This window comes from Dryobates pubescens, chromosome 15, assembly GCF_014839835.1.
Source record: "Dryobates pubescens isolate bDryPub1 chromosome 15, bDryPub1.pri, whole genome shotgun sequence".
Taxonomy (NCBI): domain Eukaryota; kingdom Metazoa; phylum Chordata; class Aves; order Piciformes; family Picidae; genus Dryobates; species Dryobates pubescens.
In genome coordinates this window covers 26,539,977-26,564,269 of record NC_071626.1, presented here as the reverse complement: position 1 = coordinate 26,564,269, position 24,293 = coordinate 26,539,977, and the positions used below count along the sequence as shown (strand labels likewise).

The window sequence follows — 24,293 nt, the reverse complement described above, 5'->3', positions numbered from 1 at the left end:
AGAGTACAGGGCACAATGACTTCCCTGCTCCTGCTGGCCACACTATTCCTGATGCAGGCCAGGATGCCATTGGCCTTCTTGGCCACCTGGGCACACTGCTGACTCATGTTTAGGCGGCTGTCAATCAGCACCTCCAGGTCCCTCTCTGTTTGGCAGCTCTCAGCCACTCTGACCCCAGCCTGTAGCTCTGCATGGGGTTGTTGTGGCCAAAGTGCAGCCCCTGGCACTTGGACTTGTTGAATGCCATCCTGTTGGCCTCTGCCCATCTGTCCAGTCGGTTGAGGTCCCTCTGCAGAGCCCTTCTGCTCTCTAACTGACCAACATGTGCTCCCAGCTTGGTGTCATCTGCAAATTTACTGATGACTGACTCAATGCCCTCATCCAGATCATCAATGAAGATGTTAAAGAGGATGGGGCCCAGTACTGATCCCTGGGGGATGTCACTAGTGCCTGGCTGCCAGCTGGCTGTGCCACCATTCACCACCACTCTCTGGGCTCAGCCTCCAGCCAGTTCCTAACCCAGCTCAGAGAGCTGCTGTCCAAGCCATGGGCTGACAGCTTAGCCAGGAGGTTGCTGTGGGGGATGGTGTCAAAGGCCTTGCTGCAGTCCAGGCAGACTACATCCAGAGCCTGCCCCACATCCACCAGGCAGTCACCTGGGCATAGAAGGAGATCAGGTTGGAGAGGCAGGACCTGCCCTTCCTAGTTTTGCCCTTCCTAGATTTGTTTCATGACTGTGAAGGTATGCAAGCTGTCTTGAGGAGAAAGGGTCTAATGCTGGCTTCAGTAGTCTCATTTTTTTAAACAACTATTTCTGGTTTCTTCCTTTGTCACCTGATTTGCTGCTGTGACTGGGATTAATTTTCTGAGGAGTCTTCATGAATGCCAGCTCCCAGTGGAGTGTCCTTTGTGTTGTGCCTAAGAAATAATATGTGGCTTGCCCAGCAGCATTGTTAGCATTTTGATATCTCAAACAGTGAGAGAAGTTTGAAATAACTTTTGGTTTTGGAAGGAAGCATATTTATTCCAGATCTTGGGCCCAGTATCTTGCTTATTGAAGCAGCTCCAGCGGAACACTGGAGACTTTGTTATAGAGTTCATATTTCTGTGCTGGTTTGCATAAGGATATGTAGCTGAAATAGAAGAAATGGCTTCTCTGTAGCTTCTCTCAAACAGGGTAATCTGTGGATGGTGCTTCAGTAGCCAGCTTCTGTTATTAAGGCTATCTTTCCTGGGCCCATTTTCCTGTACATGTGTGTTGGAGAATATTCCATAGCAATAAAGTTGCTAGCTTTGGTTGTCACTTTAAAAAAGAGAGAGAGTGAGCACTTGAACTCTTGATAATTGCTCACAAAACATCTTCCATAAGCTTTGTAAAATGACTCACACTCCTGTGTCTCCTATGAAACAGTGTGAAAATGCCACAGCCCTGGTTTCACTCTGATGCCATTTGTATTTGACAATTTAGGGTTAAACTGGACATTTCAAAAGTATTTCTTGTTATATCTTTTGCTCTATGAACTTGTTCCTGAAAGGATAAATGAAGTCTCTTTTCTTCATCGTGCTTTTAGTTGTTTTTTCCTTCCTACCCTTTTCCAGTGGTTTTTCATTTTTATATAGTAGTATCATAGTATCAGTCAGGGTTGGAAGGGACCACAAGGATCATCGAGTTCCAACCCCCCTGCCATGGGCAGGGACACCCCACACTAGATCAGGCTGGCCAGAGCCTCATCCAGCCTGGCCTTAAACACCTCCAGGGATGGGGCCTCAACCACTGACCTGGACAACCCATTCCCGGGCTTCACCACTCTCATGGTGGAGAACTTCCTCCTCACCTCCAGCCTGAATCTCCCCATCTCCAGCTTCATTCCATTGCAATGTGATACTTTTGGTCTCTTCCCCTCCACTCCCTTTTACTATTCCTGCAATTTCTTTTCTAAATGTATTCCTCTCGTAAGACTCGTCTGTCATCTCTTGGCCCAATTATTATCTCTCAATCATGCCATAGGGTTTGGAAAAATTGATTCCTAATATCTGGGAAACCTGACTTCTGAGCAGAAGGTGAGGCTAGATGAAGGCTGGTGTGAAAGGAAATGTGTTGGGATCTATAAGAGGCTGCTGCTCTTTGGGCGCTCTCTGGTGTTTTTTGATCTAATGGGGAGAAGTCAGATCAGGGGTAATTCAGTGTCCTAGTTTTGATTTCAGTTGAGCCCAACAGTGGCTTGAAACAGTGTGCCCTGGGAAAAAAGTATTAAATAAAAAAGACAGATGTGTAGTGAGAGTAGTTGTATGGTGCAGTAGTTCAGTCACAAGTGTGTATTTCATTCCTTTTTGCTCCTCTACTAGACCTTGGCCACTACCAGTGACCCCAGCCCAGTGCCCCTGTATGAAGGAGCTGTAGAACAGCATAACTTTACAGTGCAAAATTCAGGAATTTTGTTTTGTACACTGCCAAAGTTTTTGTTTACATGAACAAGTAGAGGGGAGGAGGAATGGCAGCATGAAGATGTCATACTGCTCTGTGTTTTAAGAGGTCCCTGCTGTGGGAATGATATTATTTAATGGCATTAATCTGAGCTGGTTAGTGAGATGTATATTTTGATTGAAATCAGTACTTAACTGGGGCAAATATTTAAGTCTTGTTTAGGACTGAATCCCAGTTTGAAGGGCAATAGGAGACTGGAACCAGTTTTCCGTGCAGGTGTGATTCTCTTGTTCTTCTTGACCTCGCTGATCCCATTGCTGCGGCTGGGCTTTGCATTGTGATTGTCTCCCTTTCTCAGAAAGGTAACAGTTAAAGAATTAGGGCCAGTTGGAAATAAGGGGAAAAAAAATACAACTTTTGTAGAGTTCAGGCCATGATTAACAAAATCAGGACTTGACAGTTGATGGGTCCTTTTTTCTCTCTCTCTTTTTACTGTAATATGCATTAGAAAAGCAAACTCTTGCATGTTCCTTTGTGAGCTGAAGTAAAATTGCCTTTTTTGTGAGGGGGAATTGAAAAGATGCTAGAGCAGTGCAAAGGTAGTAGAACATACTTTATTGTGGAACAAAATGGCTGGTGATAAATGAGGTATTCAGTTTGTTGTTTTTATTGATACAGATTTTAATGTGTCATTCTTATTGCTACAGATATGGTCCTGAGCATCGTGAGCACGTGACTGCAAAGATGGACAGCTGGATCCCTTATAAGTTGTGATTGGCCTTAAGCTGACTTAGAACCGTTGAAGAACTTGACAGGATTTTTCTCATTCCTGATTTTATGCCTATCTAATTGCCTCTCAACACCAGCTTAATCATGTATGGAAGTGCTCGGTCAGTCGGTAAGGTTGAGCCAAGCAACCAGAGTCCAGGGCGTTCACCAAGGCTGCCACGGTCACCACGCTTGGGCCATCGTCGAACGAACAGTACAGGAGGTGGTTCTGGGAGTAGTACTGGGGGTGGCAGTGGGAAAACTCTTTCTATGGAAAATATTCAGTCCTTAAATGCTGCCTACGCTACGTCTGGCCCTATGTATCTAAGTGACCATGAGAATGTTGGTGCAGACACCCCAAAAAGCACCATGACCCTGGGCCGATCTGGGGGGCGGCTGCCTTACGGTGTTAGGATGACTGCGATGGGTAGCAGCCCTAACATTGCCAGTAGTGGAGTTGCCAGTGATACTATTGCATTTGGAGATCACCATCTCCCTCCAGTGAGTATGGCATCCACCGTGCCTCACTCGCTGCGCCAGGCCAGGGATAACACAATAATGGATCTGCAGACGCAACTCAAAGAGGTATTGAGAGAAAACGATCTGCTTCGCAAGGATGTGGAGGTGAAAGAAAGCAAGCTGAGCTCTTCCATGAACAGTATCAAGACCTTCTGGAGTCCTGAGCTAAAAAAGGAACGAGCTCTGAGGAAAGATGAAGCTTCAAAAATCACCATTTGGAAGGAGCAATATAGAGTTTTGCAAGAAGAGAACCAGGTTTGTCATCTAATGTCGCTGTTGCATGAGCTTAATAAATTACACGAGTTTAATAAACCTGCATGTTACATTTAAGTAGCTAAACTATATTGGTTCTTTTGCAAGGCAATGGATATGAATAAGGTATGTCTTCAATTTGCAAACCTCTTAATGTTTCGTGTCAGAAGTGTAAGCCGCTTTTTGAGTGCTCATTTCTCCTCGTGTGTCAGATGGTTTTTCTCTTCGGTCCGATGCTAACCACTCAGTTTCCTTTTGGAAGTGTTTTACTCTGTTCAGAATTAATATTTCATCAGTGCTTACCTCTTGAAGCGCTCCCTGAGATGCAGAATGTGCTTACTGCTGACCCCAGATACAACTGAACTGTTGCTGAATGTTGACAGGTTGCCAGTAAAACAAAGTTCACGTTGCATTGGTCTTATTTTAGAGCTCCACTTGAAACCTCCAGACCCGCAGTCTCCACAAACAGGTATCAGTTGTGTTCCTTACTACATTTAAATATTTAATACCTACTATTTAATACCTGCTCATCTATTCCTTTGTCATAAGCTCTGCATATCTTGTTATGCAACTATCATAAAGCACCCTACAGGGGTTTTTTCGTTTGTAGTGGTCTGGTTAGTTAGACAGTAGGCAGAAGAACAGAGAATCTCAGGTGTCTCGGTCTGCTGTTTTGTCCCTCATAAGAGCATCTGTAAATTAGAATAAAAACTGAGAGGCTGATTAAAATTCAGAGCTTTTTGTAGTCAGCTCTGGATATTAAAAATTTTCCCACCTAGGCCTTCTTACTTGCTTAACTGTGAAGAAAGTACTTGCCTTTGAGTTAGTGTCCTTGTGGTGAGTCCTTTCTGCCCAAATACGAGCTAAGCATCTCTCTGGACTCGGCGAAGAATCTTCACCACTCTGAGAGAACACGCCCCCAAGGCTTTCCTGAAACGTAAGTCAGCTGTCACCACAACACAGTTACTTTCCCTGTTGAGTTTTTTAACTCTCCAAGAAAGTTTAATAAAATAGTTTCCCTCATTCAAGCACGACCAAGCTCTTGAAACTCTTCGAGCACAATTGCTATTTTAGGCAGTGCTGCTTAAAAGATTTGCTTTAGAATGCTGGAGGGGAGAGGGAAACTGCTGGAGGAGAAAAATAGTTGTGCCGGTTTGAGTTACAACAGAACTACTTTTGTTCAGTGATTTAATGTCTCAGTTCAGTCTCTTCTGAGCACCTGCACTTCCTGAAATTAGTGGCATGCTTTCACAGTGTCTGCTTCTAGTAATGGTAACAGGGCAGTTAGCACCAAGGATTGGTATGCAGGCCAAAGTCGCTGCTGAATCTTACGCACTGCGTTGTGGATGCGGAGTAAAAAGCTGCATCTGCAGGGAGGGGTGGACAGGGCAAGTGACCCTAAACTGACCACTGAGGGACTCCTTCCCATATACATCATATTGGGTGTAAAGCTAAGGGTCAAGCTTCCTTCTTCAATGGCTGCTGTCCAAGGAGGACTCTGTGGTTTACCCTTGAGCCCAGTCCTCAGTTCCCAAATGTAGTTCCAGAATCCGGCTGCTAAATCTAGTTCCCATCTGCTATTGAGTCTATTCTGGGACTTTTCCAGTGTTTCCCACAGCATCATTGGTGTCAGTGATATAATTGCCATCAGGGGGGGTTGGATTTGATGTTGGTTTTGTATTTGTTTGTGTACATTTCATTTTATTGTCACTATTTTCATTGAAGCCGTTTTAGTTTTCTTTTCTAATCTATAAGTTTCTCTCCTTTATTCTATCTCTTCCCCTTTGGGAAGCTAGAGTAGGTCATAGAGAGCATCTGTCACTTATTTAGTAGCCAACTCAGCCCTAATCCTTGACAATAATGCTGGTAGTACTGAAATGTTATACTCTCCTTTCAGGTGACCTATCTCAACTACTACATTCCATTTGGTTAATGGTAACCTGATACACTGAAACTTTCAGTGATGGTTTTTCTTTTCACTTTATAGAGAGCTGAGTTGAAAGAGGTAGGTTGCTTTTCCTGAGGTAGTATGAAATAATGTAATGCATGAACTTGTCATGCAGTTTTATAACTCTGTTCTTACTGACTGGTTAAGTCTCACACCGTGGCATTTGTTACTGTGTGCAACATTTCATAGCGATTTTTCATCTGTCTTCTTGGAGTGAAGAAAGCCCAAAGTTAAAGAATTTTTAGTACAAAAGCAGAATTTCCTTAAAAAGAGTAATCCTGTGAAAATTACAGTGTTGTAGTACCATTGTAAATAAATACATGGAATATCATTCACTCAGCTTTGTGCTACTCTTTGTATATTAGCTGTGAGATAAGTATTTGAATTCTCAGCTTCTTTCCATTTTTATGTTCTGTTTCTGTACTGAAGGGAATACCTCAGAATATGCTAACATTTCCTCTGAAACCAGTTTTGAACATCTGAGGATGCTGTGGAAATCTTGCAGGAAAAATGCTGTGAGTGTATGGTTAAAATGAATGAAGCAATGGCTAAGTAGATTGGAGAGCAGTGATTCCTCTGTCTGAGGTGTTGGGGGTTTTTTCTTGTCTTTCCTTTATCTCCTAATTAAACATTTACAGATATTTCCAGGCCACTGTTCTCTAGGCAGGCACTATAATTACTACCACACTGGTGGAATTGTGTAACTTTGGTGCAAAAAAAAAAAAAAGAAGGGTGCAATTTAAAAGTAAAAGGGCATTATTGCAATGAGCTGTAAAACCTAAGAATGCTAATTAATAGATTAGGGGTAGCTAACCGTGTGTCCTAATTAAACTCTGCATTCATTATGTCTCCTACAGCCTTTTGGAGTTGGTCACTTCGGTCCTTTATAAGGAAGATCAGTTTAATAGGATTTACTGTAATTAAACAGACTTCTCTGTTTAGACAGTGAACAAGGGATTTCTCAGATCTGTTGGGGGACCAGAAAAATCTCTTCATTACCCCTCATCTTCCCTGCAAAATTAATTCCAGTATAATTGCAGGAATGGTGGTTTAGACCTCTGTATGAGTATTTCAGCACATGACTTTTAATAAAGGTTTCTTGCACATGCTTTATTTGGCTAAGACCAAGTGCAACTGATTTCTCAAAGGTAACAAACCCTGTCAAAAGAGGATCCAATGAAGCCAATGAACAGGAGCGTGGCTTTGGCGTGGTATCGCTCTCCTCAGCCTGCTTTAGCAAGAACTGTGTTTTTCTGAGCTGAAAAACAGTTTTTGTGTGTCTGTGTCATTTAAGTTTTCCTTTATCAGAAGCCAGGAGAGGGAAGGAAAGAAACAATTTCTGTAAATAAATGGACCATGGTAGACTAATGGAACTCCAGAGCAAAGGAGCTCCTCTCAGGTGAAACTTGCTTGTAGCCAGGTGATTGTCCTGTGAAAGCAGTAGTGCAATGCAAACTCAATGTCTGATGCCCTGCATCGAGATCTCCCACTGGACTGAGATCTACCTTTAAGATGTGATTTATGCTTCAGCTGAAATAATGTGGTACTGCTGAAATCCTCTTTTTACTTTGATGTATTTCTGTGGTCTGTTTGTGGTTAGAGGACTTGTATGGCTGAGAGAGGGTTTAACCAAGGAAATATTTCTGGATTTCACCTTGCTTGGGGTAAGCACTTAATAGTCTGCTTTATTGTGATGGGTGTGCCTGCAGCATTTCACCAGCATTCTTCTGTAGAGTGAGAAGTACTCTCCAGTTCATAGCAGCATGGAGTGAGCATCTTGGGTTTTAAAGCCAAGTTGTCTCTATTAGCCTCTTACATGCTTTGAGTGCTGCCATTGTGAGACTGTCTGAGCTTCTAATAACTAGACTCTTACCCTGAAAATCAGATTAGTTCCCCCTTCTCCATTGATTTAAATTTTGCTGGGTTGCTGTGGGTTTGGTTTTGTTTTTTAAACTATATGCATCAAAAACCAAGTTTTGTTTTGTCTTAGTACTCTGTCATTCTCATCCTAGTGCCATTGCTGAGTTGGTTGCTAGTTCATGGAAAGCTAAACTTTCTTCCATTGTGGATGGTCAATGGTGCAATATGTAGTTCCATAGGCATTAGATAAAGGTATTATCTGTATCCCTCAGCATTACACTTAATTCTTTCAGTGGCAGATGTCTGTCAGCTCTCCAGAACGCTGCCAGCTTCCAGGTTCCCTCTGTCTTTCTCCAGTTGCAGCCTGAAATGATAATTTAATTCTCTTTTGGAATAACCAATGACTGTCTTCTCCAGAGTGCTTGATGTTTGAGGCACTTATCAAGTTGCAGTACTTTGTAGTGACTTCAAAAATTCCTGTAAATTTATCCAAGGATGAGCCTTCTGTGTTGTCTCTTCTTGCAGTTCTGTAAGGAAATAAAATGAGACTCTTGGTGCTTATTTAGGTTTGCCAGTGCTTCTTTTCTCCCATGTTTCCTCTTGAGGTAAAATCTAATACCTTGAGTTACTTTGAACTGTAGCATAGGCTGAGCAGCTGGTCTGTTCTTTATCCTTTAAATGTACAAGAAGAGTGCTGCTAACTTAAAAGCAGCTTGTAATAAACCAAGTGCCATCAGTGGTACCCTTGAGCTTGGCAGTGTAAGTGTGCTTTTTTGCTGTTTGCTTTAAATAGCAGACCCTTTGCTGCAATTCTTTTGTCTGCTAAGTATTAAGACTGTCCAGACATTACACTCCTAACTAGGGTTGCAGTGCAGGGCCCCATGCTCTTTAACATCTTTATTGATGATCTGGATGAGGGCATTGAGTCCATCAGCAGTAAATTTGCTGATGACACCAAGCTGAGGGCAGGAGTTGATCTGCTGGAGGGTAGAGAGGCTCTGCAGAGGGACCTGGACAGGCTGGACAGATGGGCAGAGACCAACAGCATGAGACTGAACACATCCAAGTGCCAGGTTCTGCACATTGGCCACAGCAACCCCAGGCAGAGCTACAGGCTGGGGTCAGAGTGGCTGGAGAGCTGCCAAACAGAGAGGGACTGGGGGGGGGGGGCTGATTGACAGCTGCCTAAACATGAGCCAGCAGTGAGCCCAGGTGGCCAAGAAGGCCAATGGCATCCTGGCCTGCATTAGGAATAGTGTGGCCAGCAGGAGCAGGGAGGTCATTCTGCCCCTGTACTCTGCAGTGGTTAGGCCACACCTTGAGTCCTGTGTCCAGTTCTGGGCCCCTCAGTTTAGGAAGGACATCAAGACACTTGAGCATGTCCAGAGAAGGGCAACAAGGCTGGGGAGAGGCCTTGAGCACAGCCCTGTGAGGAGAGCTGAGGGAGCTGGGGTGGTTTAGCCTGGAGAAGAGGAGGCTCAGGGGTGACCTCATTGCTCTCTACAACTACCTGAAAGGTGGTTGTAGCCAGGAAGGGGTTGGTCTCTTCTCCCAGGCAGCCAGCACCAGAACAAGGGGACACAGCCTCAAGCTGTGCCAGGGGAGGTTCAGACTCGAGGTGAGGAGAAAGTTCTTCACCGAGTGAGTCGTTCGTCATTGGGATGTGCTGCCCAGGGAGGTGGTGGAGTCACCATCCCTGGAGGTGTTCAAGAGGGGATTGGATGTGGCACTTGGTGCCATGGTCTAGTCATGAGGTCTGTGGTGCCAGGCTGGACTCGATGATCCTCGAGGTCTCTTCCAACCTTGGTGATACTGTGAACCCCACAACCCAGCCAAATCAAACCACAGCAACTCCCCCTTCCTCCCCAAGCCAACCAAACCAACCCCAACCCCCCTGCAGCGTGAATTAGCTTTCTCGTTCTGTGTGTGCTTTTTGAAGGGAAGATGATCAGCTGCTGAAGCACTGGCACAGAAGACCATTCAGTGCACTTCTGGTGACCACTGCAGTAGAAAGCAGAGTGAAACTTGTTTATTAACAGTTACAGGAATAAACAGCATGTGACAGGCTTCTCCAGGTTAATTTTAGCCACCTCATTTGTACACTGTAATGCTAAGTAACATGCTGTCACCGGTGAGGCTAAGTCGTCATCGCTGTTGCATTCAAAATGTTTACTCATCTCTATACAACTTTATTATTTTTACATTTAGGTGCTGCTGCTTTTTCCTGTTGTTAGTTAAGTGACTCAATTGTGTGCACAGTAGGCTGCTTTGCCCTGGGTAGGGACTGCTGGTCCCAGATCCCCTTGAAACAGAGAAAAATTCTTTGGTCCTTACTACTCTATGCTGCCTGCAGTTTCTGTATGGATTGCCTTTAAAATCTAATGATGTTGTCACTGTTCTGGAAAACAAGTACTATAAGCCAGCAGGTGTGAGCAGTTGGTTGGAGTCACTCATATTCCACAGTTGGGCTCTATGACATCAGGGTTGGACTAGATGTCGTTTGGAGGTCCTTTCCAACCCAGCCCATTCTCTATGGAATTGAAAGGCAAGCAGGTAGTTTCTGAGTGATCTCGGGCAGTTCCTTGTAAGCACACCAGATCGAACCAGCTTACAGGAGTGATGCCTTTTCTCATCTCATGCATAACACATGCATGCCCCTGTACTGAGCACTGGTTAGGCCACACCTTAGTACTGTGTCCAGTTCTGGGCCCCTCAGTTTAAGAAGGACATTGAGACACTTGAGCGTGTCCAGAGAAGGGCAACAAAGCTGGGGAGAGGCCTTGAGCACAGCCCTGTGAGGAGAGGCTGAGGGAGCTGGGGTTGCTTAGCCTGGAGAAGAGGAGGCTCAGGGGTGACCTCATTGCCCTCTACAACTACCTGAAAGGTGGTTGTAGCCAGGAAGGGGTTGGTCTCTTCTCCCAGGCAACCAGCACCAGAACAAGGGGACACAGTCTCAAGCTGCACCAGGGGAGGTTCAGACTCGAGGTGAGGAGAAAGTTCTTCACCAAGCGAGTCGTTCGTCATTGGGATGTGCTGCCCAGGGAGGTGGTGGAGTCACCGTCCCTGAAGGTGTTCAAGAGGGGATTGGATGTGGCACTTGGTGCCATGGTCTAGTCATGAGGTCTGTTGAGACAGGTTGGACTTGATGATCCTTGGGGTCTCTTCCAACCTTAGTTATACTGTGAGACTGTGATACTTTTCTGGAGGGAGAAAGATTAGTTGTGCATAAAAAATACCTCTGCAAATACAGCAGAGAGCTGGAGAAATCATTCTGCTTTTTTAAAAGGCACTTGATGTAACGATTGCTGTATGGTATCATCATTGTTACCAGCTTCCACAGTGTGTCACTCTGCATTTCTCTTTCTACAGTGGGACCCTTTCCTACTTCTTTATTTTTCCTCCCCCTTCACACCCCTGCTCTGGTGGCCTGGGCAAAGAAACAGGGAGACAGCCAAAGTTTGGAAAACCAAGCAAGAAATAAGTGGTAGTCCAACATTAATTGAGCCTCAGCGGTGTCTGTCCCAACGCTAAGCGCAATTGCACTTTTGCCTGTCCAATACATACTGTAGAGAATCACAGAATTGTCAGGGTTGGAAGAGACCTCCAGGATCAGCCAGTTCCAACTCCCCTGCCATGGCCAGGGACACCTCACACTACAGCAGGTTGCTGAGAGCCACATCCAGCCTGGCCTTAAAATCTTCCAGGGATGAGGCTTCCACCACCTCCCTGGGCAACCTGTGCCAGTCTCTCATCACCATCATGGGAAGAATGTCTTCCTGACATCCAATCTGAATCTACCCATTTCTAGGGTTTGTTTCCATTCCCCCCAGTCCTATCACTCCCTGACACCCTAAAAGGTCCCTCACCACCTTTCTTGTAGCCCCCTTCAGATACTGGAAGGCCACAATAAAGTCCCCTCAGAGCCTCCTCTGAGCCCCCACTCTTTTAGTCTGTCCTCATAGCAGCTCCAGCCCTCTGATCATCCTCCTAGCTCTTCTCTGGATACATTCCAGCACCTCCAGATCCTTCTTGTAATAGGGGCTCCAGACCTGGAGACTGGGGTCTCAGCAGAGTGGAGTAGAGGGGGAGAATCACCTCCCTCAACCTGCTGGCCATGCTTCTCTTGATGCATCATGTTCTTAAGAGCAGCGCTGTCAAGGAATAGGTACTTCACTAAATGCTCTTGCTGTCAAAATGTTTCACAGATTCAGACCTTCTGCATGAGAAACTCTGCTATGGTTCACATACCAGCTCTCTTGGGTTGTTGAGTTTTGACAACAGATGTCTTCTAAGTATGTGGATCACAGTATCACTAAGGTTGGAAGACACCTCAAAGATCGAGTCCAACCTGTCCCCCAGCACCTCATGACTAGACCATGGCACCAAGTGCCACATCCAATCCCCTCTTGAACACCTCCAGGGACGGTGACTCCACCACCTCCCTGGGCAGCACATCCCAATGACGAACGACTCGCTCGGTGAAGAGATTTCTCCTCACCTCGAGTCTAAAGCTCCCCTGGCACAGCTTGAGACTGTGTCCTCTTGGTCTGGTGCTGGTTGCCTGGGAGAAGAGACCAACCCCTTCCTGGCTACAACCACCCTTCAGGTAGTTGTAGAGAGCAATGAGGTCACCCCTGAGCCTCCTCTTCTCCAGGCTAAGCAACCCCAGCTCCCTCAGCCTCTCCTCACAGGGCTGTGCTCAAGGCCTCTCCCCAGCCTTGTTGCCCTTCTCTGGACACAAAGAATAAAAGGTCATGCATATCTTCTGATACTTTTTCACTTGTTTATGAGATTGAAAGAAGTCAGCACATTAACTGCCACCATTCAGAGATGAATATCTTGTATGTTTTTCAGATGCTTTGTACAGGATCTGGTTCTTCCATATCAGCTGATTACCCTGGCATTAAAAAACCCAAAAGGCACATCTGCCAATCCTGCCATCTTTCATGCAGTGTGCTGAGGGTGACATACCTTTTCCCCTTGCCAGGAGTCATGAAATGGTCTGTGTAATGGCCTGGATTTTACTGGAATTATGTGTCAGATGACACATAGTTATTTCTGAGAGGAGGGAAAAGCTTTCTGAACATACTTTTGTGATGTTGCATGTCTTTGATGATCTGTAAGTGCAAGAATGCTTATCTTGGGCTCACACTATTGGTAAGCTTCAGTTATTTTGGACCATGAAGAAGTCTTGACACTGAAGACGATGTTGTGTAGACCTCCTGTCTCGCTGTAAGAAAACAAAGCACTGTTTCCCCCCCTGCCCTTGCTTTACACATTATAAATGGCTATCACTTCTCAGATAACTGAAGCAACAACAAAAGTAACTTCAGGGTGACAAGAGTTTTCCTCATTAGAGGGGTGAGATGCCCATGCATCCTATGCCAGCCTCTGATCTTGCAACTGTAAGCTTCCATGAGGCTTGCCTTTATGGCTGTGTCTCTCTTGAGAGACGGGAATGTTTAATACTAACCATTTGATTTGGTAAAGGATTCAGGGCATCAGACCAAAGCTCTTAAGCTCTTAACTACTGGAAGTGTTAAAAATGTCACAAGCAACATACCTAAGAAACACCAACCTGCTTGTACAGTAAAGCTGTGCTGTGGAAGATGTTAATCATCCATTGTCAGTTCTATCTGATCTAAAGAGGAAGAAATTGTCTTTCAGAGCGGTCACACTTCTACAAGCTTGGCTAGATCCTCTCAGTGTAGCTGGTCATTATGCTGTATTGTGTCTGGGCTGCACACCTTACTGCCAGTGTGCTCCAAAATGAAGTGACTTTTTCTGCTTTTCAGGGACCAGGAGGTACATTTCATGCACACAAATGGGAAGCAACCTAAGAAGAAGGTGGTCTTAGTTGTATTTTATACTTTAAAAGAGAGAAGGATTGTATAGGGTAAGATTTGCTCCTGTTCTCCTTAGGTTATGGTGTGCTTCGTGGAAGTCGTAGGGGGCATAATTGTTCACCTGATCCACAGATAAAAATCCCTCACTTCACAGTAAGACTTAATTATTGGTCTGGACTTTGCATCAACTGAAAATGAACTTCCTGAGCGTGGATTTGCCTTCTATGGCAAGAGATTTCAGTATTTCTCAGCTGGATGAAAGAAGTATCTCCCTGGAGAGGATAACAAGAGCTTTAGGCTGATCAGGGCTAATAGGTGAAATGATGAATCCCAGAATAATGCTAGAAAAAGGAAGTGGGCAGAAAGAACAATCATAGTAGAGGCTTTTAATTAGTTGCTAGGAAATTGTGCCCCTGTGCTGGAGCCTGCATTATTTCCTTCAGCTGGATGAATGTGGAGAATCAGACTGTTCAATGATTTGTGGTTCATTTCGCTTTGGTTTAGGAGTACAAATGACAGTGACGTGTTTACCAGGTAGAGTTAAACACCACAGTGTCAGTGTTTGCCTGATTATGCTGCTCAGTAATCCTGATGAGGAAGGAGACAAGAACTTTGGGAGAGAGCAGATGTAAAAATGGAGATAACTCTTGATCTGACCAGGTATGGCCACCTTTGGGTGGTTTACATTAGCATAACAAATGTAGGTAGCTTTCTGAAATCTTCTTTTTTTGTGCTTCTGCATATGTTAAAGTTAACAAACAGAGTAGCTTGTGGAGATTCATGGTTTATCCAGAGTAATTGTACACAAGATGGGAGGTATTTAATGTTCTTTGAGGGCAGAGGAATTTCCCATCAACCTGTATATCAGCTGACTAAAGTAAAATTACTCTTTCTGCAGAGTCTTTGATCTGGATGACAATTTTTAAGGCTTTCTCCTTCAGCCAGTATCTACTGGGTCAGGTTGTGAGCTTGTTAATGTGTAACTACTTTAATAGTTCTGTGAGCCTAGTTACTGAAAGGAGGGACCTCTCTAAGGTGTACTTTCATGTAAGAAAGTAAATAGCATGCTGTGTATGTGCAGTTAGCAGCGGTTTTTACAGATGAAGAAGAATGAAACCTGACCATATTGTGATCCTCTTTGCAGTGGGTGTTTGGACCTTCTAATTCCATCACCCTATTTGGGACCTTCCAAATAATGGAATTATCTGCAGTAATTTATCACAGGTTCACAGGATGTTAGGGTTGGAAGGGACCTCTGGAGATCATGAAGTCCAACCCTCCTGCCAGAGCAGGACCATGGAATCTAGCACAGGTTGCAGATGAATACATCCAGATGGGTCCTGAAAGCTTCCAGAGAAGGGGACTCCACAACCTCTCTGGGCAGCCTGCTCCAGGGCTCTGGGACCCTCGCAGCAGTTTTTCCTCATGTTTGGGTGGAACCTAACTGGGAGAGGAAACTCAAAAAACCAAACCCAAACCAGGACCCACCTTACAACCATCCCAGTTAATCCAAGCTTTTCTTAACACTGAATTAATTTTGGCTTGAACTAGCAGGTGGTTGTGGCAGTAAGGAATGTTTTAGTAAGTATGCTTTGGCCATGCCTCATGAGAAGCTCTGTGCACATACTTGACCAAACAGAAGGAGTAAGTGTGGTTGCTGTTGTGTGTGTTCAGCTGATGGTTTGCAATGCTTTCTGCAGTTGTGTAACATGTTGGTGAGGTCCTTGCAGTGGTTCCACAGTTAATCTTTCCTTAAGCCATTTCAGTTGGGAATAGTGCACCTTCTAACTGCAAACCCCAGCTTGCCTTTTTTGAGCTTTTTGTTTGAAGTCACTAAATATGTTGAGAAGCTAATTTCAAAATGGGGCTTTGCATTTAACATACAACAGTTGAACAAATTTGATTGTGCTGCTGTTATGTCCTCTCTCCTCCATCCGCCTAGAAATGAGATTCAAAACCCACTGTTTGCCATCTCAAGAAGGTTCCAAGTCACCATTTCTATCCAGGAAAAGCTTTTACTATTTTTTTTGCCCAGGCTGGGAACACATTCAAGACCAGCCTTCTAAAACTGCATGCTGTGTTTTCTCAAAGCTGAATCAATTTACTGTGCATTTATTCAGAGATGATTCCTCTCCTCCTTTCCATTTGGCTGCATCACCTCAGCTCTGTCTATCTTTAAGAGGTCTGAGGTCTGTCTGGATTTTGACTGTGAGAATTGTCAGTCATTCATGTTTAGTATTAATTAAATGCTTATAGTGTTTCTGGTCAGGCTTCTTTAATCTGAAAGACTGGGCTCTTGTGGAAGAAATCTTTAATTCACTTTATACTTAATGCAGTTGTTAATGTTTCTTTGTGAACTGCTGGATGCTAGACAGGCTTTGAAGGCTGATCTGGGAAAAAATAATCTGTACCTTACAGGTTGAACTTGTTAGCAGGTTATTTGGTGCAGTAAGACCTCAGTAGAGATTTAGAATAGAATAAACCAGGTTGGAAGAGACCTTCAAGATCATCGTGTCCAACCCATCAACCAATCCAACAGCACCTAATCAACTAACCCATGGCACCAAGCACCCCATCAAGTTTCCTCCTGAACACCTCCAATGATGGTGACTCCACCACCTCCCCAGGCAGCCCATTCCAATGGGCAATCACTCTCTGTAGAACTTCTTCCTAACATCCAGCCTAAACCTCCCCTGGCACAGCCTGAGACTGTGTCCTCTTGTTCTGGTGCTGGCTGCCTGGGAGAAGAGACCAACCTCTGCCTGTCTACAACCTCCCTTCAGGTAGTTGTAGAGAGCAATAAGGTCACCCCTGAGCCTCCTCTTCTCCAGGCTAAGCAACCCCAGCTCCCTCAGCCTCTCCTCACAGGGCTGTGTTCCAAGCCCCTCACCAACTTTGTTGCCCTTCTGTGGTGGTTTGAAAGGAAAGGCTCTGCTTTCCCTCCCCCACTGAGAAAGAGACCACGGCTAAACCCAGTCGGAGAAATGAGATTATATTTTACAAGGAAACAGATTCTATGTAACACAACAAATACAGGTATTTTACAATATATACAGGAATATACAGCAAATGAACTCAACCAGAAACCAGACCCCCCATAGAGGGGGCTTCCCCCTGTGCCCCCTTCAACCCCCTACCTCCCTTCTCCCCCAAAAGAGGTAGAAGAAGAGACGAGGACAGTTAACAGGGCAGGAAAAGAATAAAGGCCTTGCACAGGGAGTTAGTATCTTATCTTAGTTGGCCAGAATCCCAGAAGCAGATCCAGCCGAAAGGGACGGCGAAGGAAGGAAGACTGAGAGAAAGTTCCCAACTCCCCTGGGTCCAATCTCTCCTCCCACAATCCTTGGCCAATGAAATTCGTTTAGAATACCAAAATATTTTACAAACATTTAGCCGGTGTGCCCCTTTCTTAAAGGCACAGCGTCAAACGGCCACACCTTCTCTGGACACCTTCCAGCAAGTCAACCTCCTTCCTAAACTGAGGGACCCAGAACTGGACCCAGGACTTGAGGTGTGGCCTAACCAGTGCAGTGTACAGGGGCAGAATGACCTCCCTGCTCCTGCTGGCCACACTAGTCCTGATGCAGGCCAGGATACCATTGGCCCTCTTGGCTGCCTGGGCACACTGCAGGCTCATGTTCAGCCTACCATCGACCAGCACCCCCAGGTCCCTCTGTGCCTGACTGCTCTCAGCCACTCTGACCCCAGCCTGTAGCACTGCATGGGGTTGCTGTGGCCAATGTGCAGAACCCGGCACTTGGATGTGTTCAATCTCCTGCCCTTGGCCTCTGCCCATCTGTCCAGCCTGTCGAGGTCCCTCTGCAGAGCCTCTCAACCCTCCAGCAGATCAACTCCTGCCCCCAGCTTGGTGTCATCAGCAAATTTACTGCTGATGGACTCAACGCCTTCATCCAGATCATCATCCAGTAGTTGGTACTGGGAGCCCTTCATATATGCTGAATATAATCTGGCTGTTAAACTCTTGACTAGATTTATTCTGATGTATTGAACCAACTGTGCCCCTGCACAAATGATTTTAGGCTATCCAAAAGGAGTGATACTTGGATTCCCTCCTTGCCTCATTAGGCACTGGTGTGTCTTTGGTGTGTACCTGTAACGCAGCTTCTGTTCTAGTTTGTCTGATTTCTATCTAGTTCACACACACCAAAACTGCTTTGTGAAACCAACCAACATGTGACAAGCAGGAACTATCTGAGGATCTTCCAAACAGTATTGCTGCTGCAAAATAAAAGGCTGTTGGCTCCATAGTCATGTTTGTATAGCTTGCAATGCTTGAGCCTCTGAAGGAGCTTAACTACTGATGAATGAAACATTTCATCACTCAGCAAGGTACATGTTATTGCCATCAATGAATGCATGTTGTAAAATCTCTCCAGACCAGTAAGTTGGGTTAAGAGATAATGGGATTATTCAAAATCTTGCCATTAGTGGTTGCTGTAGTTTGAGGCATTGGAGAATTTTTGTCCCCTGTGTTAAAAGCAAAACCACCTTTTGTAATAAACAAAGTGCTGTGAGCTCTTCAGACTTGTTTTCATGACAGCTCTATGGTGTGCTTAGGTTAGCCTTGAGGCAAGATACCTTTTATTTTTGCCACTTTTTCTTGGAGGGTGTTGAGCTTCAGCTGTCCTGCCCAGTTGCCAGGTATTTCTCTGTGCTTAAATAACTCTGCCAGTTAATTTTGTTAACCATCTGCCAGTGAAGGTGCTCATTTTCATAATGTATCAGTAAGAAGGAAGGTTAATATGCCATGTGGACTTAGAGATAACTGAAATGGTGAGATGAGGCTTTTAACACTTTAACTTTCTGGACTTCATTAATAGCAGAATACTTCATGAATAGCAGACTTTTTTCCCCCATGCAGATGGGTCATTTTAACTCAGTGTTTCTGCATTGTCACTGCTTGCTCATTTGAAGAGCAGACCTGCTATATTCTCCCTAATTCTTCTTTTTAATCCTCAATGTGTGGAGAATGTTTTTGCCCTTAATCTTCCATTCAGTTAGGCTTTGGTTGTTGATCTTCCAAGCTATGAAAATAAGTGGTTTCTACTTGTTTATTCATGTGTATGTAAATTGTAAACAGAAGTGGAGGTTAACTTGAGAAACTTTTTACCATGTGAGCAACTTTGTGTAAATCTCCACATTCTTGGAGCCACCTGATTAAAAAGCTCAAGTGGAAGTCACCTTCTTGATGGAATTGGGCAACAGAATTGCACACAGGTCAAGCTTCTGCCAGTTACAGTTTTCATCCCTCTTACAGTATGTCAGAAACCTGAATTACACCTCATGAGTGGCACTGGCTTAGTACTTCATCAAACTACCATAGGGCTGTCACCAACACACACAGATTAACTTCTAACTTGTTTCAGCCTGTTTTGAATCAACATCTTGGCTGCTTTCAGAACTTTTGTTTATCACATTAGAGGCTTTGTCATTAAATGGTGCTATTTAAAAATACAGCTTTAAATCAAGAGAATAGAAACTTACATAAAGCATGAAGTATAAGGCATTAAAGCTGGATCATAATTAGAGGCAAATGATTGGTAATTGCTTGCAGCAGTACACTTGTCTACAACACTTAAATTGGCAGATAAAATGGATGGTTTGTCTTCCCCAAATCTTTCATCTCAGTTTGTGGTTTTGTTGAGGTGATTTCCTCTCTTTAAACACAGTTTTCTTTTCCCTTCTCAGAGGAGATGGTGGAGTCACCATCACTGGAGGTGTTCAGGAGGAGACTTGATAGGGTGCTTGGTGCCATGGTTTAGTTGATTAGGTGGGTTGGATGATAGGTTGGACATGATGATCTTGAGGGTCTCTTCCAACCTGGTCTGGTCTGGTCTATTCTATTCTATTCATAGGGCTGGCTGTTGGGAGTTGACTAGCACAGTTGTTCTTATGTCACATTCCATGTTGGAATAATGTAGATTGCACAAGTGCAGCTTGTTGCAACAGGTTGTGCCCTCAGGCACACACAGGTACGTATCTGAGCTACACATTTACCTGGCTAACATGGAAAGAAGGGCTCTGTTTTTCATGCAATTCTTATAATGCCTCATGTCCAAAGCACAATTTATACTGACTTGATAGTTGCAAATGATTTGTTTGTCTTCTGAATGGCCAAGAGTCAGGTCAGCAACAGAAGAGAGGAACGTTGTCAACAGTAGGGAAATGTTTAACCAGTGACAGTCACTACCTGACAGAAACTCACTGGAAAAATCATTCACTTATCTTAAGGGTATTTTCCCACTAATCTCAGTTTTCTGCTTGTTCTTGATGCATCTTTAATTCCTGCAATAAAATTCTAGATGCATTGGACAATATCAGTGATTACTCTGCCTGGAGAAGAGGAGGCTCCAGGGAGACCTAATAGCAGCCTGCCAGTACCTTAAGGGGGCCTACAAGAAGGTTGGAGAGGGACTGTTCACAAAGGCCTGCAGTGGTAGGACAAGGGACAATAGCTTCAAGCTAGAGCAGAGCAGATTTGGATTAGATGTTAGGAAGAAGTTCTCTCCCACAGTATGGAAATAGAGAACACATCTGAACCCAGTGTTGTTTCTTCCTGTGCTATGCCACTCTGCTCAGGTAGCTGAGAGGATCTCTTAGGACTCTGTGATAAGAGGCAAGGTTCAAGGAGAAAAATTACTAGTGGTGGGTTGAGTGAGGGTTGAGTCAGGGAATGCTTGAAAGAACTTGATCCATACAAGACCCCAGGATGAATCTGAGGGTGCTGTTTGGTGCCTCTGGAAGGCTTATTTATAACAACTTTAAACGACTAAATAAATTGGGAAGGAGCCTTCATAAGCTGTGCAAACACAAATATTCCACAGTCTTCAAAACATGCCAAAGGATAAGCCATGGAATTCCATGCTTCTTGCTCCAGTCCCAGTAATGTTGTGGTGTGAGTCCTTTTGGAACACACTTTGGTGCTTGTCAATGAGGAGGTGATGACTGGGGGGGACACCTCGTAGCGAACTTCCCATACTATGAGGCAGTTGTTGAGAAGAGGAACAAGGCTCTTCTGTTGGATTCTGCATGGTAGGAGGATGTGAAATAATGGGTGTAAATACAAAGGAGAAATCCTGATCAGATGTAAGAAAAAACTTGGAGGTTTTCAAGGTCTGACTGGATAAAGTCCTCAACAAGTTGATTTAATCTCATCAGTGATTGTGCCCTGAGCAGGAAGTTAAACCAGCTGACCTCTTGCTGTCCTCCCCACCACAAATTATTCTATTGTATTGAAGTTTCCCCCCAGCATTAACTTTGCCCGACCAACTCAGTCAGAAGCAAATGAAGCTGTGTTTACAAGCAGAATCTGCACACTACCATGGAATGCAATGAATGTGTGCAAATATCCAGGAGTTACAATATTATACAGATAGTTACAATTAGCAAACAACACAAAGCCCCCTGGTCAGAGACCAGGGAAGCTGTTCCACTGCCCCCCCCCCCCCAAACCCCTGTTCCAAGAGAGAAAGAGGAGTGGAGAGAAAAAGCAGTGGGTTAGACTTAGCCAAGGCCAGCCAAAGCAGGTTATCTCTCCTGAGCGAAGTAAAACAGCCAAGATCAGAAGAGAGAGAACTGTTCTGGTACAGCTCCTCTTGTCCCAGATGTGTATCCAATGAATTTGTTTAGAATAGTCTTTTGGTTTCACACCCAATAGTGATTTATTTGTATTTTTCTACTTTTCTGCTTGAAATCTGTAACTAAATTTGAGAGGCATAGCCTAAAGCCCCCACATTCTGGTTTGAAACACTGATTAAAACAGTGCAGTGTGTGTGCTTAGGTTTCTAGCCTGGTTGATGGTAGGTTGAACATGAGCCTGCAGTGTGCCCAGGCAGCCAAGAGGGCCAGTGGCATCCTTGCCTGCATCAGGAACAGTGTGGCCAGCAGGAGCAGGGAGGTCATTCTGCCCCTGTACACTGCACTGGTTAGGCCACACCTCGAGTCCTGTGTCCAGTTCTGGGCCCCTCAGTTTAGGAAGGAGGTTGACTTGCTGGAAGGTGTCCAGAGCAAGGCAACAAAGTTGGTGAGGGGCTTGGAACACAGCCCTGTGAGGAGAGGCTGAGGGAGCTGGGGTTGCTTAGCCTGGAGGAGACTCAGGGGTGACCTTATTGCTCTCTACAACTACCTGAAGGGAGGTTGTAGACAAGCAGAGGTTGGTCTCTTCTCCCAGGCAGCCAGCACTGGAACAAGAGGACACAGTCTCAGGCTGCACCGGGGAGGTTTAGGCTGGAGGTTAGGAGGAAGTTCTATACAGAGAGAGTGATTGCCCATTGGAATGGGCTGCCTGGGGAGGTGGTAGAGTCACCATCACTGGAGGTGTTCAGGAGGAGACTTGATGGGGTGCTTGGTGCCATGGGTTAGTTGATTAGGTGGTGTTGGATTGGTTGATGGGTTGGACGTGATGATCTTGAAGGTCTCTTCCAACCTGGTTTATTCTATTCTATTCTATTCTGTTCTATTCTATTCTATGACCTGAGCTTTCCAAAAGTGGAACCTGTTGCCTTGGTTTCCAGTATTGCTGATGTGTTCTTGCTGGCCATAGCAGTGCTGTGAGAGCATCAGCTGCCCATGCTTACACTGTTTGCCTGTCAGTGACAGGACTCTTCTCTGTGTCCTGCCAGTCAGTGGCATGGATACTGTCTAGAATGAAGAGGTGTCAGCCGTGGCAGTTGCAGCTGTACTGCTGTCAGCCCTATGCCAATTTTCTTCATCAAGCATGCAGGCTCTCCAGGAGTCCAGATGTGTTTGATCCAGACTGACTTCCAGACTTGTGCTTGACAGGATTCCCAAAATCCAGGGTTGTTTACAGGTTAGGAGTTGGAAGAGACCTCTGGATATCTTTGAGTCTGACCCCCATGCCAGAGCAGGACCGTAGAATCCAGCACAGGTCACACAGGGGCACATCCAGACAGGGCTGGAAAAGCTCCAGAGACTCCACAACTTCTCTGGGCAGCCTGTTCCAGTAAAGAAGTTCTTCCTCATGTTGAGGTGGAACCTCCAGTGCTGTAGTTTATATCCATTGCCCCTTGTCCTATCCCAGGGCACAACTGAGCAGAGTCTGTCCCTTCTCTCTTGAGGGAGAAGCCCTCAAGAGAAGCCCATCCCTCAGCTATTGATAGACATTGATCAGATCCCCTCTCAGCCTTCTCTTCTCCAGCCTGAAGAGCCCCAGGTCGCTCAGCCTCTCCTCACAGGGCACATGCTGCAGTCCCTTCAGCAGCCTTGTAAAAGTGTAACAGTTATCTTTCCAAATACTAGGTTCAGCGCACAGATCTCTTGGATTGATATTGTCTCCTGCTGTGTCACTGCCTCTGATTCTGTTGCAGATTCATTTTCCCATGTTGCTGAGTTTTCCTGGAAGCCTTTCTCTCCAGCTCTGCATTATTTGAATGTCGACACCTATACACAAAGTTTCTGTGTTCCTAAGCAACTAATGCTCATGACCATAGTTTATTTTTAAATGCATTTCTGAGGGAGGAAGTTAGGATGTTACAGATGGCAGTGGTACATTTAAAATATTAATCAACATGCAGGCCTATCTGTATGAGAGGTTTTGGTGAGCCTTATGTTGTCACTTGATCTTTTTTTAACTTCAAGGCAAGTGTTCAGTCTGGATGACACTTCTGTGGCTGCTCTGCCTTTGGCTCACTGTTCAGTTTCAATTCAGGTCAGACCACTTTATGTCAGCCTTTTCAATAGTCTTCTCATCCAGATTTCCTCAGGGGTTTGTCTAGTCTTACAGTTTAATTTCTCAGACCATAGTTAGCCATTTTATTGTGCTCTGCACTTTGTACTTCTCCCTGCACTGGCTGCATAGCTAGTTTATAAAATGCACACCTAGGATCAGGCTTTAAAAGTTAAGGGCCTGATTTTTTAAAAGCTGGTTTATACTGGATAGAAAACTTATATGCTAAGAAACCACACTAAGACTTGTTAATGAAAAAAAATCATTGTTTTGCATCAACCTGAGTTAGCTGAGTTCTCACTGCAGGTGTAACACTCCAAGTGTTACAAAATACATCTTTGCCCGCAGCCCTGAGCACACACCCTGGGTCCAAGATAATAACTTGTGTCATGCCCCAGTCACTAGCCTTTAGAAATCTTTTCTGCCTAACAACCTGGTTTTTCCACTTTCAGCAAATTTTATTTCACATAATCACAGAAAACATCCAGTTGGAAGAGACCTCCAAGCTCATCCAGTCCAACCTTCCACCCAGATTAGGCTCAATCCTAAACCATGTCCCTAAGCACCAGCTCCACACACTGCTTAAACACCTCCAGGGATGGTGACTCCAGCACTGCCCTGGGCAGACCATTCCAGTGTCTGAGAACCCTCTCTGGGAAGAAATATTTCCCAGCATCCAGCCTGAACCTCCCCTGGCAAAGCTTGGAACCATTCCCTCTGCTCCTGTCTCTTGCCACTGAGGAGCAGAGGCTGCCCCCTCCTCTCTCCAACCTCCCTTCAGGGAGCTGTAGAGAGCAATGAGGTCTCTCCTCAGCCTCCTCTTCTCCAGTCTGAACACCTCCAGCTCCCTCAGCCCCTCCTTGTTGCCCAGGGGCTCCAGGCCCTTCCAGCCTTGTTGCCCTTCTCTGGACACTCTCCAGCCCCTCAGTGTCCTTCCTGGAGTGAGTAGCCCAGAACTGAACACAGCAC

At 45.1% G+C, this 24,293-nt stretch overlaps 1 protein-coding gene across 16 annotated transcripts in view; it reads left to right on the top strand.

The window, feature by feature from the left end:
* ERC1 (ELKS/RAB6-interacting/CAST family member 1) overlaps positions 1–24,293 on the top strand; it is a 409,085-nt gene that overhangs the window by 8,827 nt on the left and 375,965 nt on the right. For all 16 annotated transcript variants that reach the window (XM_054168189.1, XM_054168181.1, XM_054168180.1 and 13 more), the window contains exon 2: positions 3,133–3,967. In XM_054168189.1, the coding sequence (XP_054024164.1) occupies positions 3,299–3,967 (669 nt within the window). In that variant the 5' untranslated portion in view covers positions 3,133–3,298. The remainder of the gene's footprint in view (positions 1–3,132; positions 3,968–24,293) is intronic.